Source organism: Nerophis ophidion, linkage group LG01 (genome assembly GCF_033978795.1).
Source record: "Nerophis ophidion isolate RoL-2023_Sa linkage group LG01, RoL_Noph_v1.0, whole genome shotgun sequence".
In the NCBI taxonomy this organism is placed as follows: domain Eukaryota; kingdom Metazoa; phylum Chordata; class Actinopteri; order Syngnathiformes; family Syngnathidae; genus Nerophis; species Nerophis ophidion.
This window is the reverse complement of record NC_084611.1, coordinates 90,775,102-90,790,193: the sequence shown is the minus strand read 5'-3', so window position 1 is coordinate 90,790,193 and position 15,092 is coordinate 90,775,102. Positions and strand designations below refer to the sequence as shown.

The 15,092-nt window shown below is 35.7% G+C and overlaps 1 protein-coding gene across 6 annotated transcripts in view; it reads right to left on the bottom strand.

Moving 5' to 3' along the window:
• usp34 (ubiquitin specific peptidase 34) overlaps positions 1-15,092 on the bottom strand; it is a 122,848-nt gene that overhangs the window by 95,210 nt on the left and 12,546 nt on the right. For 5 of the 6 annotated variants that reach the window (XM_061915865.1, XM_061915883.1, XM_061915900.1 and 2 more), the window contains exons 5-8: positions 3,675-3,824; positions 3,538-3,605; positions 327-519; positions 186-247 (exon numbers count right to left, since the gene is read on the bottom strand). In XM_061915865.1, coding sequence (XP_061771849.1) covers positions 186-247; positions 327-519; positions 3,538-3,605; positions 3,675-3,824 — 473 coding nt within the window. The remainder of the gene's footprint in view (positions 1-185; positions 248-326; positions 520-3,537; positions 3,606-3,674; positions 3,825-15,092) is intronic. The other variant, XM_061915891.1, reaches the window with a different exon arrangement.

The following is a 15,092-nucleotide window of genomic DNA, read 5'->3' as shown; positions in this document are numbered from 1 at the left end:
AATTTTCCATCTTAATAATCTAAAAAAATGATTTGGGAATGTCCGGCGGGCCAGATTGAAAAGCTCAACGGGCCGCATGTGGCTCCCGGGCCTTAGTTTGCCCAGGTCTGGTGTAAACAGAGCGATGTCCCCATTAGGTAAGTATTGCCACACACACACACACACACACACACACACACACTTACGTTTCCGTGTCAGACACCAGAGACTCGTTGTTGCACACGTCGTTGAAAGTGTGCAGCTGGTTCTGAGGGAAACATTCAAGCGCCGTGAGTGAGGAGGCAGACGTGGCGGCGGTGGGTGCGTGTGTGTGTGTGCGGACTCACGGTGATCTGGCTGAGGCCGGCCAGGCGCATGGTGAGCGTGGGCGACATGAAGTACTTGAAGGCCAGGTCCAGGCTCTCCTTGTCGAAGCACAGCGCGCTGTCCAGCGGCTCCTTCACCGTGCTCCACATCATGTCGGCCATGTTGCGCGCCGCGCTCTGCCGCAGTTCCTGGTCGGAGAGCTTGCACAGGTACCTGGAAGACATCGAAGTTTAGGACAAGAAGACACTGATGTGATACTGAGCAACAATGTTCCTATTCACAGAGGATGTGTACTGACCACTGGTACTTTTTATTAAATTTTATTGACTACCGTATTTCCTTGAATTGCCGGCGGGTATATAGTACGTGCCTGCCTAAAATTACTGCAGGGTCAAACTCGTTTCGCAAAACATTATTTTTATTAGCACATGTCTAGAATTTCCACCGGGTCAAACTCGTCACGTCACGAGTGACACTTCACCTGCCATCATTTTCAAAATGGAGGAGGCTGATTTCAATAACTTGAAAATCGCATAAAAGGGAAAAAGATTAAGAGCTATTCAGTAGGATTTAGGGTCCAAGCTATTGAATATGCTAAAAAGAACAGTAAGCAGCTATGTTTTATTAATATACCGTAGCTGCGTGTGTCAAATATGAGTCATTAAATGACTCCCGCCTCCTGGTGGTAGAGGGCGCTAGTGGTCCTTCTTGCGACTACTCGGCTGCAGAAGAAGTGACAACAAGCAGCAAGAGTGAGCAGCGATCGTTTATTTTTTCCTCTCGCTTGCACTTTTAACATGGAGGATTACATATCTAAAATAAAACAGTTTTTTTAAACAGGACTTTCAATTGAAGCAGGAGGTAATAAAGGAAGATCTCCATCGAGACAGAGAGACTTTTAAAACCGAAGAAAGATAAGAAAGACTTCTATAAACAAGTTATTGATGCTTTTGATCAGTAGGAGCTGCGCATGGACTTCATTTATAAGTAAAGGTTGGACCATAATAACCTTTTTTTTTAATTGAATGTGCTTTTCATGATGGTATCCTTACATCACACTCAAATTTTTAAGCGAAGGCCTACTTTTACTGCATGCCTTTGGTAAGTGAGAAGATGTTTTAAATTAATTAGCGCCCCAGCGGCAATTCAAGGAAATATGGTATAAGTTGCAGATTTTCCATAGTTTTACCGGGGGGGTCGACTTACACTCAGGAGCGACTTTTGTGTAAAATGATTAACACATTACCGTAAAATATCAAATATTATTATTTAGCTCATTCACGTAAGAGACTAGACGTATAAGATTTCATGGGATTTATGGATCAGGAGTGACAGACTGTTTGGTAAAGTGGTTCCATATGTTATAGTTATTTGAATGACTCTTACCATAATATGTTATGTTAACATAGCAGGCACCTTCTCAGTTGGTTATTTATGCCTCATATAACCTACACTTATTCAGCCTGTTGTTCACTATTCTTTATTTATTTTAAATTGCCTTTCAGATGTCTATTCTTGGTGTTGGGTTTTATCAAATGAATTTCCCCAAAAAATGTGACTTATACTCCAGTGCGACTTATATAGGTATGTTTTTTTCCTTCTTTATTATGCATTTTCGGCAGGTGCGACTTATACTCAGGAGCGACTTATACTATGAAAAAAACAGCGACTCATAGTACGAAAAATACGGTACTTTTTGGCACCGGTTCCTAATCGGCAGGACCGTTAAGGTTCTGGACCAAGTGCACTGCACACATAGTTGACTTGTAAGACTGTGAGATGTTGATCAAATCAAGACTTCCTTGCTTTGCGATGTTCCATGATGTTGCTGGTGTACAATAAAATATTTTTTATTTATAGATGTGCTGATAAGAGTACACATAGGTATGGGTTTGGATAAAACCCCAACAATATACATCCCTACTCGTCGCTGAGTCAGCCTTGCCTGCAGTCGGCCTCCTCCAAGGTCATGTGAGGGGAGCTTTGCTGGATGCCTGGAAACAGTTGCTATGGTGACCGCAGCTCTACCGAGCCGTCAGAATTTAACAACTGCCCGCCAGTTGACACGTTCAAAAAGTAATATTGATCAATTATATTTAAAAAATATATATATACTTTTAAAAACATAAATATATATAAATAAATAAATAAATAAATATATATACGCACACATATATATATGTCTGTGTGTGTGTATATATATATATATATATATATATATATTTATATAAATATATGTGTGTATATATATATATACACACACACACACACACACACATACATAATATATATATATATATATATATATATATATATATATATATATATATATATATATATACACACACACACACACATACACATATATATATCATATCTATATCTAGATATCTTTATCTATACATCTTAATATAGATATATCTATGTATAGATTTAGATAGAGATATATAGATATCTATCCATCTATATATATTTTTTATTTTTCTTTAAATACAATTCATAAATACAGTTAAAGTGCAGCAGGGGTTCTTAGCCTTTTCCACTATTATCTTATTCTAGATTTTAAACCATATTCGATAATTATTTTTAACCTACTTACAGTTTAACAGGATACAAAAATAATAACCTAATAATGAATACTAAACCACAAAAACTGATCAAATACATTACGTATAATTGCAATAAATTAATTCTAACTGAATCTATAACCAATTTGTTTTTTTAAAACAGTCAATAAAATTAAAGTGCCAAAGAAAACATCTTCCACACCATAGTCATAATTTTTGCGCTGAAGAAACTTCTCTACAACTTCTGCTCCAGACTTCTGTTTGTTTGATATCGTCATTACTGCCACAAGTGGTGGAAATGTGTACTACACCCGAGTACCACTGCGGCCCACAGCTTTCTTTGACGGCTAGAGGAGCCCGACTTTTCCACTACAGGGGGGCCCGGGACTGGATTACAAATCTTACTCTTGCTTTTAAACATATTCAATAATTATTTCTAACCTGCTAACAGTTTAACAGGATAAAACAAAAACCCTAAAAATAAATACAATACATCAAATATACTGCAAAAGAAGGGACCAAAAAAAATACATTTAATCAAATCAATCCCAACTAAACCCTGAAGTACGGCACGTCGTTTCCAGTCAAAACCCTCTAAAGTAGCACAAAGTTGGCCACAATTACAGCGGCAAGAAGCATCGTGTGATGGTGCAGGTCTACGTACCGTATGACATACGTGCGGAAGGGGATGATGTGCTGCATGACGGCAGGAATGTGCAACCATATCCGGATCTGCGCACAAAACAGACCCAGGTGAACGCGCGGCACCACGTCATGGGCGCGGGGGGGGCGGCGACTCACGTTGGAGACGATGTTGATGAAGGCGTGCGCGATGGGGAAGGGCAGACTCTCGGGCGTGGCCGACTCGAAGCACTCCTTCATGAGCGACAGGCCGTGCTCCCTGCAGAAGAGACAGACGTAGCGCAGCAGGTGCAGCGGGACCTCCACGTCCTGGACACAGGTTTTAGGAGCTTTTACTTTGAAAAGACGCAGCCAGGAAAGCAGGTAAGACTTCACATGTTGGAAGGAATATTTTCCCTTCTTTTGGCAGAATAATTATAAATCACTGGCTAACACACTCGTTACATACCCTACATTCCATTTCAATGGCTTATTTTTCGATTTTTCTTCGCAGACGGCCGTATATTTAAAAAAAAACAACAAGCAAAGACACTGAAAAGGTGTGATATTGTTTGTGCTACGGCGCCATCTGTTGGACGAGTTTGCTGACTGCAGCTTGTGTTTGGACTGGCTTTTAACCGTGCCATTCCATCTTCCAAAAATCCATAGCGATTCTACTCGTGTGGATTCTTCATTAATCGTGCCAAACAACGTTTGTAGGTTTCGCAATATAACTAAAACTATTCCCACTTACTAAACCGTCCCACGTAGGATGTCTGCAGGAGTGTTTTCATGCATATTTGCACGTGTTATCGCACTGTAATCAGGCCAGTGTCATTAGCATTTGCTAATATGCTAACATGTTTGTCAGAATAATTGTATCTAAGTTATCACACAACTTTGTCTTGAAATGAGTTCCCGGCGAAAAGACAAAAGCTGTCTTAGTACCTACCAAGAAAGAAAGCTTGTAAAACTCCACTGTGTAGGATGGGAAGCGACATGAAGGTGTTCTGCTTCTTTCACGTATTGTAATCAACAGAAAGATATTGTCTTGACCCAAGAACTACAAAACAGAGAGGAAGCAGGGCCTGACTCCCCTCAAGGCGACCTCTTCTTTGAACGGTTTTACTACCTTTTTTGTGAACTGTTCAAACCTTTTCTTTTACGACCTGTTTAGTGGTTGAAATGAGTTACCGGTGAAAAGACAAAAGCTGTCTTAGAACCTACCAAGAAAGAAGGCTTGTAAAACTCCACTGTGTAGGATGGGAAGCGACATGAAGGTGTTCTGCTTCTTTCACGTATTGTAATCAACAGAAAGATATTGTCTTGACCCAAGAACTACAAAACAGAGAGGAAGCAGGGCCTGAATCCCCTCAAAGCGACCTCTTCTTTGAACGGTTTTACTACCTTTTTTGTGAACTGTTCAAAACCTTTTCTTTTACGACCTGTTTAGTGGTTGAAATGAGTTCCCGGCGAAAAGACAAAAGCTGTCTTAGAACCTACCAAGAAAGAAGGCTTGTAAAACTCCACTGTGTAGGATGGGAAGCGACATGAAAGTGTTCTGCTTCTTTCACGTATTGTAATCAACAGAAAGATATTGTCTTGACCCAAGAACTAGAAAACGGAGAGGAAGCAGGGCCTGACTCCCCTCAAGGCGACCTCTTCTTTGAACGGTTTTACTACCTTTTTTGTGAACTGTTCAAAACCTTTTCTTTTACGACCTGTTTTGTGGCCAAAGGCAGCACCTATTTATGACCCCGACCCTTAGAAACAACTGTTGCCATGTAATCAGGGAAAATCCAAATAAAAGAGGAGGCGTACAGCGTGTTGGAACGCTGAATAAGAGTACAGGCCAGACGTCTCTCCTCAGTTGAGCCAAATTTAATTATGTCTCTGTTTAATTCCTTGTTTCTTTGTCTGTTTAATAGAAGGCATCAGTGTTTGAACCTGACATTTTCTACAAATGTCTAAGTTAGTATTATTAACAGCAATGGCATTCATTTGGTATTGTTTCAGTTTTTGCTCGGTGTTTACAGCTTCCAACCTAAAGTAGAAGTGTTGTTCCGTCTCCTAGCCGTCCATAACATTTCTACTCATATGGGTTGCGTGATGTCTATAGGAGTGTTTAGGCATATTTCTACGTGCTATCATAATATTATCAAGCTAGCGTCGTTAGCTTTAGCTACAGTAAATTCCGAACTATAAGCCACTACTTTTTCTTAGATTTTGAACCCGCGACTAATTGATGGATTTTTTCCCCACTAATGGCCATAATGTTTTGTGTTCAAAAATTTGCATTAAACCCAAGCAGAGGACCAAAGAGATGTGTTATTGTTTGTGCTATGGCGCCATCTTTTAGACGACTTCGCTCACTGCAGGTGTCGCGGGTTGAAAATGTATTTCCTGTTCTGAGGCCATAAACAGTAATCAAGCATACATAGGGTATTTTCATTCTTCATTTATCAGTCCAAGCAATGCTTGGAAGTTTGACAATACAACTAAAACAATTCTTACTTGCTAAACCGTCCCTTGTGTGATGTCTGTAGGAGTGTTTTCATGCATATTTGTACGTGCTATTGTAATGTTATCAAGCTAGCGTCGTTAGCATTAGCTAATATGCTAACACGTCTACAAGTGTCTGTGATAGTATTATCAACTAACAATGGCATTCTTTTTGTATTGTTTGAGTTTTGTAAATTCACCAAAAGGTCACCGTGGAGTTTTTGAGTCTGTTTAGCTGATTGGAGAACAAGCTTGCACAGCTAGTGGGTCCATGACCATGACTTCTGTTTTGTTTGATCAGCCGTTTTACAGACACCGTTTGGAAACAATTAAGGTACGTAAATAAACATTTACAAATTATTTCTGTGTAAATAAATCATTTCACAACGTATATATATATATATATATATATATATATATGTATATATATATATATATATATATACTAAATTTATTCTAAATTTAGTGGGTGCGGCTTGTATACAACAATGTCATGAAGTAGCAGCCTTGAGAAAGAGAGTGGAGGAGAATGTTAAGTTAACTTTCAGTTTCGATCCCTCCCTGGGCAAGCTAAACTAGGCGGTCAATCGCATGAGAGACAGGCAAACATTTTAGCTCGGGTCACTCTCCCAGCATTGGTATTTCTATAGTTTGTACTTACTCCTCCTTGTAGAATAAAATAGTTAAACTTAACTTCTGGTCACCTCTCGGCATTTCAGAACTAAATAATGAAAGAGAAGGAGCTAGTTGTGCAAACATATTTAAGGTAGAACAAACTAATTTAAGGCGGAACAAACATATTTAAAGGTAGAACAAACATATTTAAGGCGGAGCAAAAACATTTAAGGCAGAAGAGACGTATGGAAATGACATGTTTAAGGTGGAAAATATATATTTAAGGTGCAAAATATGTATGAAAAGACGTATTTAAGGACGAAAAGACGTATTGAAGGTGGAAAAGATATATTTTAGGTGCAAAAGATGTATGGAAAAGACGTATTTAAGGAGGAAAAGACGTATTTGAAGGTGGAAAAGATGTTTGGAAAAGACGTATTGAAGGTGGAAAAGATGTTTGGAAAAGACATATTTAAGGTCCAAAAGACGTGTGGAAGGACGTATTTAATGTGGTAAAGACGCATTTAAAGTGGAAAAGACACATTTAAGGTGGAAAAAATGTATGGAAAAGACGTATTTAAAGTGGAAAAGACACATTTAAGGTGGAAAAGATGTATGGAAAAGACATTTTTAAGGTGGAAAAGACATTTATGGTGGTAAACACATTTATATTTAAGGTGGAAAAACATATTTAAGGTGGAAAAGACATAGAAAAGACATATGGAAGGTGGAAAAGATGTTTGGAAAAGACGTATTTAAGGTGCAAAAGATGTATGGAAAAGACGCATTTAAAGTGGAAAAGACACATTTAAGGTGCAAAAGATGTATGGAAAAGACGTATTTAAGGAGGAAAAGACGTATTTGAAGGTGGAAAAGATGTTTGGAAAAGACGTATTGAAGGTGGAAAAGATGTTTGGAAAAGACATATTTAAGGTCCAAAAGACGTGTGGAAGGACGTATTTAATGTGGTAAAGACGCATTTAAAGTGGAAAAGACACATTTAAGGTGGAAAAGATGTATGGAAAAGACGTATTTAAAGTGGAAAAGACACATTTAAGGTGGAAAAGATGTATGGAAAAGACATTTTTAAGGTGGAAAAGACATTTATGGTGGTAAACACATTTATATTTAAGGTGGAAAAACATATTTAAAGGTAGAACAAACATATTTAAGGCGGAGCAAAAACATTTAAGGCAGAAGAGACGTATGGAAATGACATGTTTAAGGTGGAAAATATATATTTAAGGTGCAAAATATGTATGAAAAGACGTATTTAAGGACGAAAAGACGTATTGAAGGTGGAAAAGATATATTTTAGGTGCAAAAGATGTATGGAAAAGACGTATTTAAGGAGGAAAAGACGTATTTGAAGGTGGAAAAGATGTTTGGAAAAGACGTATTGAAGGTGGAAAAGATGTTTGGAAAAGACATATTTAAGGTCCAAAAGACGTGTGGAAGGACGTATTTAATGTGGTAAAGACGCATTTAAAGTGGAAAAGACACATTTAAGGTGGAAAAAATGTATGGAAAAGACGTATTTAAAGTGGAAAAGACACATTTAAGGTGGAAAAGATGTATGGAAAAGACATTTTTAAGGTGGAAAAGACATTTATGGTGGTAAACACATTTATATTTAAGGTGGAAAAACATATTTAAGGTGGAAAAGACATAGAAAAGACATATGGAAGGTGGAAAAGATGTTTGGAAAAGACGTATTTAAGGTGCAAAAGATGTATGGAAAAGACGCATTTAAAGTGGAAAAGACACATTTAAGGTGCAAAAGATGTATGGAAAAGACGTATTTAAGGAGGAAAAGACGTATTTGAAGGTGGAAAAGATGTTTGGAAAAGACGTATTGAAGGTGGAAAAGATGTTTGGAAAAGACATATTTAAGGTCCAAAAGACGTGTGGAAGGACGTATTTAATGTGGTAAAGACGCATTTAAAGTGGAAAAGACACATTTAAGGTGGAAAAGATGTATGGAAAAGACGTATTTAAAGTGGAAAAGACACATTTAAGGTGGAAAAGATGTATGGAAAAGACATTTTTAAGGTGGAAAAGACATTTATGGTGGTAAACACATTTATATTTAAGGTGGAAAAACATATTTAAGGTGGAAAAGACATAGAAAAGACATATGGAAGGTGGAAAAGATGTTTGGAAAAGACGTATTTAAGGTGCAAAAGATGTATGGAAAAGACGCATTTAAAGTGGAAAAGACACATTTAAGGTGCAAAAGATGTATGGAAAAGACGTATTTAAGGAGGAAAAGACACATTTAAGGTGGAAAAGATGTATGGAAAAGACTTATTTAAAGTGGAAAAGACACATTTAAGGAGGAAAAGATGTATGGAAAAGACGTATTTAAGGTGGAAAAGACACATTTAAGGTGGAAAAGATGTATGGAAAAGACATATTTAAGGTGGAAAAGACGTATTTAAGGTGGTAAACACATATTTATATTTAAGGTGGAAAAACATATTTAAGGTGGAAAAGACAGAAAAGACATATGGAAGGTGGAAAAGATGTTTGGAAAAGACGTATTTAAGGTGCAAAAGATGTATGGAAAAGACGCATTTAAAGTGGAAAAGACACATTTAAGGTGCAAAAGATGTATGGAAAAGACGTATTTAAGGAGGAAAAGACACATTTAAGGAGGAAAAGATATATGGAAAAGACGTATTTAAGGTGGAAAAGACACATTTAAGGTGGAAAAGATGTATGGAAAAGACATATTTAAGGTGGAAAAGACGTATTTAATGTGGAAAAGACGTATTTAAGGTGGTAAACACATATTTATATTTAAGGTGGAAAAACATATTTAAGGTGGAAAAGACATAGAAAAGACATATGGAAGGTGGAAAAGATGTTTGGAAAAGACGTATTTAAAGTGCAAAAGATGTATGGAAAAGACGCATTTAAAGTGGAAAAGACACATTTAAGGTGCAAAAGATGTATGGAAAAGACGTATTTAAGGTGCAAAAGATGTATGGAAAAGACGCATTTAAAGTGGAAAAGACACATTTAAGGAGGAAAAGATGTATGGAAAAGACGTATTTAAGGTGGAAAAGACACATTTAAGGTGGAAAAGATGTATGGAAAAGACATATTTAAGGTGGAAAAGACGTATTTAAGGTGGAAAAGACGTATTTAAGGTGGTAATCACATATTTATATTTAAGGTGGAAAAACATATTTAAGGTGGAAAAGACAGAAAAGACATATGGAAGGTGGAAAAGATGTTTGGAAAAGACGTATTTAAGGTGCAAAAGATGTATGGAAAAGACGCATTTAAAGTGGAAAAGACACATTTAAGGTGCAAAAGATGTATGGAAAAGACGTATTTAAGGAGGAAAAGACACATTTAAGGTGGAAAAGATGTATGGAAAAGACTTATTTAAAGTGGAAAAGACACATTTAAGGAGGAAAAGATGTATGGAAAAGACGTATTTAAGGTGGAAAAGACACATTTAAGGTGGAAAAGATGTATGGAAAAGACATATTTAAGGTGGAAAAGACGTATTTAAGGTGGAAAAGACGTATTTAATGTGGAAAAGACGTATTTAAGGTGGTAAACACATATTTATATTTAAGGTGGAAAAACATATTTAAGGTGGAAAAAACATAGAAAAGACATATGGAAGGTGGAAAAGATGTTTGGAAAAGACGTATTTAAGGTGCAAAAGATGTATGGAAAAGACACATTTAAAGTGGAAAAGACACATTTAAGGTGCAAAAAGATGTATGGAAAAGACGTATTTAAGGTGCAAAAGATGTATGGAAAAGACACATTTAAAGTGGAAAAGACACATTTAAGGTGCAAAAAGATGTATGGAAAAGACGTATTTAAGGAGGAAAAGACACATTTAAGGTGGAAAAGACACATTTAAGGTGGAAAAGATGTATGGAAAAGTCTTATTTAAAGTGGAAAAGACACATTTAAGGTGGAAAAGATGTATGGAAAAGTCTTATTTAAAGTGGAAAAGACACATTTAAGGAGGAAAAGATGTATGGAAAAGACATATTTAAGGTGGAAAAGACGTATTTAAGGTGGAAAAGACGTATTTAAGGTGGTAAACACATATTTATATTTAAGGTGGAAAAACATATTTAAGGTGGAAAAGACATAGAAAAGACATATGGAAGGTGGAAAAGATGTTTGGAAAAGACGTATTTAAGGTGCAAAAGATGTATGGAAAAGACGCATTTAAAGTGGAAAAGACACATTTAAGGTGCAAAAGATGTATGGAAAAGACGTATTTAAGGAGGAAAAGACACATTTAAGGTGGAAAAGATGTATGGAAAAGACTTATTTAAAGTGGAAAAGACACATTTAAGGAGGAAAAGATGTATGGAAAAGACGTATTTAAGGTGGAAAAGGCACATTTAAGGTGGAAAAGATGTATGGAAAAGACATATTTAAGGTGGAAAAGACGTATTTAAGGTGGAAAAGACACATTTAAGGTGGTAAACACATATTTATATTTAAGGTGGAAAAACATATTTAAGGTGGAAAAGACATAGAAAAGACATATGGAAGGTGGAAAAGATGTTTGGAAAAGACGTATTTAAGGTGCAAAAGATGTATGGAAAAGACGCATTTAAGGTGCAAAAGATGTATGGAAAAGACGCATTTAAAGTGGAAAAGACACATTTAAGGAGGAAAAGATGTATGGAAAAGACGTATTTAAGGTGGAAAAGACACATTTAAGGTGGAAAAGATGTATGGAAAAGACATATTTAAGGTGGAAAAGACGTATTTAAGGTGGAAAAGACGTATTTAAGGTGGTAAACACATATTTATATTTAAGGTGGAAAAACATATTTAAGGTGGAAAAGACAGAAAAGACATATGGAAGGTGGAAAAGATGTTTGGAAAAGACGTATTTAAGGTGCAAAAGATGTATGGAAAAGACGCATTTAAAGTGGAAAAGACACATTTAAGGTGCAAAAGATGTATGGAAAAGACGTATTTAAGGAGGAAAAGACACATTTAAGGAGGAAAAGATGTATGGAAAAGACGTATTTAAGGTGGAAAAGACACATTTAAGGTGGAAAAGATGTATGGAAAAGACATATTTAAGGTGGAAAAGACGTATTTAAGGTGGTAAACACATATTTATATTTAAGGTGGAAAAACATATTTAAGGAGGAAAAGACAGAAAAGACATATGGAAGGTGGAAAAGATGTTTGGAAAAGACGTATTTAAGGTGCAAAAGATGTATGGAAAATACGCATTTAAAGTGGAAAAGACACATTTAAGGTGCAAAAGATGTATGGAAAAGACGTATTTAAGGAGGAAAAGACACATTTAAGGTGGAAAAGATGTATGGAAAAGACTTATTTAAAGTGGAAAAGACACATTTAAGGAGGAAAAGATGTATGGAAAAGACGTATTTAAGGTGGAAAAGACACATTTAAGGTGGAAAAGATGTATGGAAAAGACATATTTAAGGTGGAAAAGACGTATTTAATGTGGAAAAGACGTATTTAAGGTGGTAAACACGTATTTATATTTAAGGTGGAAAAACATATTTAAGGTGGAAAAGACATAGAAAAGACATATGGAAGGTGGAAAAGATGTTTGGAAAAGACGTATTTAAGGTGCAAAAGATGTATGGAAAAGACGCATTTAAAGTGGAAAAGACACATTTAAGGTGCAAAAAGATGTATGGAAAAGACGTATTTAAGGAGGAAAAGACACATTTAAGGTGGAAAAGACATAGAAAAGACATATGGAAGGTGGAAAAGATGTTTGGAAAAGACGTATTTAAGGTGCAAAAGATGTATGGAAAAGACGCATTTAAAGTGGAAAAGACACATTTAAGGTGCAAAAAGATGTATGGAAAAGACGTATTTAAAGTGGAAAAGACACATTTAAGGTGCAAAAAGATGTATGGAAAAGACGTATTTAAAGTGGAAAAGACACATTTAAGGAGGAAAAGATGTATGGAAAAGACATATTTAAGGTGGAAAAGACGTATTTAAGGTGGTAAACACATATTTATATTTAAGGTGGAAAAACATATTTAAGGTGGAAAAGACATAGAAAAGACATATGGAAGGTGGAAAAGATGTTTGGAAAAGACGTATTTAAGGTGCAAAAGATGTATGGAAAAGACGCATTTAAAGTGGAAAAGACACATTTAAGGTGCAAAAGATGTATGGAAAAGACGTATTTAAGGAGGAAAAGACACATTTAAGGTGGAAAAGATGTATGGAAAAGACTTATTTAAAGTGGAAAAGACACATTTAAGGAGGAAAAGATGTATGGAAAAGACGTATTTAAGGTGGAAAAGGCACATTTAAGGTGGAAAAGATGTATGGAAAAGACATATTTAAGGTGGAAAAGACGTATTTAAGGTGGAAAAGACACATTTAAGGTGGTAAACACATATTTCTATTTAAGGTGGAAAAACATATTTAAGGTGGAAAAGACATAGAAAAGACATATGGAAGGTGGAAAAGATGTTTGGAAAAGACGTATTTAAGGTGCAAAAGATGTACGGAAAAGACGTATTTAAGGAGGAAAAGACATATTGAAGGTGGAAAAGATGTTTGGAAAAGACATATTTAAGGTCCAAAAGACGTGTGGAAGGACGTATTTAATGTGGTAAAGACGCATTTAAAGTGGAAAAGACACATTTAAGGTGGAAAAGATGTATGGAAAAGACATATTTAAGGTGGAAAATACGTATTTAAGGTGGTAAAGACATTTAAGGTGGTAAACACATATTTATATTTAAGGTGGAAAAACCTATTTAAGGTGGAAAAGACAGAAAATACATATTTAAGGTGCAAAAGATGTATGGAAAAGACGTATTTAAGGAGGAAAAGACGTATTTAAGGTGGTAAAGACATTTAAGGTGGTAAACATATTTAAGGTGGAAAAGACATAGAAAAGACATATGGAAGGTGGAAAAGATGTTTGGAAATGACGTATTTAAGGAGGAAAAGACGTATTGAAGGTGGTAAAGACATTTAAGGTGGTAAACACATTTATATTTAAGGTGGAAAAACATATTTAAGGTGGAAAAGACAGAAAAGACGAATGGAAGGTAGAAAAGATGTTTGGAAAAGACATATTTAAGGTGGAAAAGACAGAAAAGACATATGGAAGGTGGAAAAGATGTATTTAAGGTGCAAAAGATGTTTGGAAAAGACATATTTAAGGTGGAAAAGACAGAAAAGACGTATGGAAGGTGGAAAAGATGTATTTAAGGTGCAAAAGATGTTTGGAAAAGACATATTTAAGGTGGAAAAGACAGAAAAGACGTATGGAAGGTGGAAAAGATGTATTTAAGGTGCGAAAGATGTTTGGAAAAGACGTATTTAAGGAGGAAAAGACGTATAGAAGGTGGAAAAGATGTTTGGAAAAGACATATTTAAGGTGGAAAAGATGTATGGAAAATACGTATTTAAGGAGGAAAAGACACATTTAAGGTGGAAAAGATGTATGGAAAAGACTTATTTAAAGTGGAAAAGACACATTTAAGGAGGAAAAGATGTATGGAAAAGACGTATTTAAGGTGGAAAAGGCACATTTAAGGTGGAAAAGATGTATGGAAAAGACATATTTAAGGTGGAAAAGACGTATTTAAGGTGGAAAAGACACATTTAAGGTGGTAAACACATATTTCTATTTAAGGTGGAAAAACATATTTAAGGTGGAAAAGACATAGAAAAGACATATGGAAGGTGGAAAAGATGTTTGGAAAAGACGTATTTAAGGTGCAAAAGATGTACGGAAAAGACGTATTTAAGGAGGAAAAGACATATTGAAGGTGGAAAAGATGTTTGGAAAAGACATATTTAAGGTCCAAAAGACGTGTGGAAGGACGTATTTAATGTGGTAAAGACGCATTTAAAGTGGAAAAGACACATTTAAGGTGGAAAAGATGTATGGAAAAGACATATTTAAGGTGGAAAATACGTATTTAAGGTGGTAAAGACATTTAAGGTGGTAAACACATATTTATATTTAAGGTGGAAAAACCTATTTAAGGTGGAAAAGACAGAAAATACATATTTAAGGTGCAAAAGATGTATGGAAAAGACGTATTTAAGGAGGAAAAGACGTATTTAAGGTGGTAAAGACATTTAAGGTGGTAAACATATTTAAGGTGGAAAAGACATAGAAAAGACATATGGAAGGTGGAAAAGATGTTTGGAAATGACGTATTTAAGGAGGAAAAGACGTATTGAAGGTGGTAAAGACATTTAAGGTGGTAAACACATTTATATTTAAGGTGGAAAAACATATTTAAGGTGGAAAAGACAGAAAAGACGAATGGAAGGTAGAAAAGATGTTTGGAAAAGACATATTTAAGGTGGAAAAGACAGAAAAGACATATGGAAGGTGGAAAAGATGTATTTAAGGTGCAAAAGATGTTTGGAAAAGACATATTTAAGGTGGAAAAGACAGAAAAGACGTATGGAAGGTGGAAAAGATGTATTTAAGGTGCGAAAGATGTTTGGAAA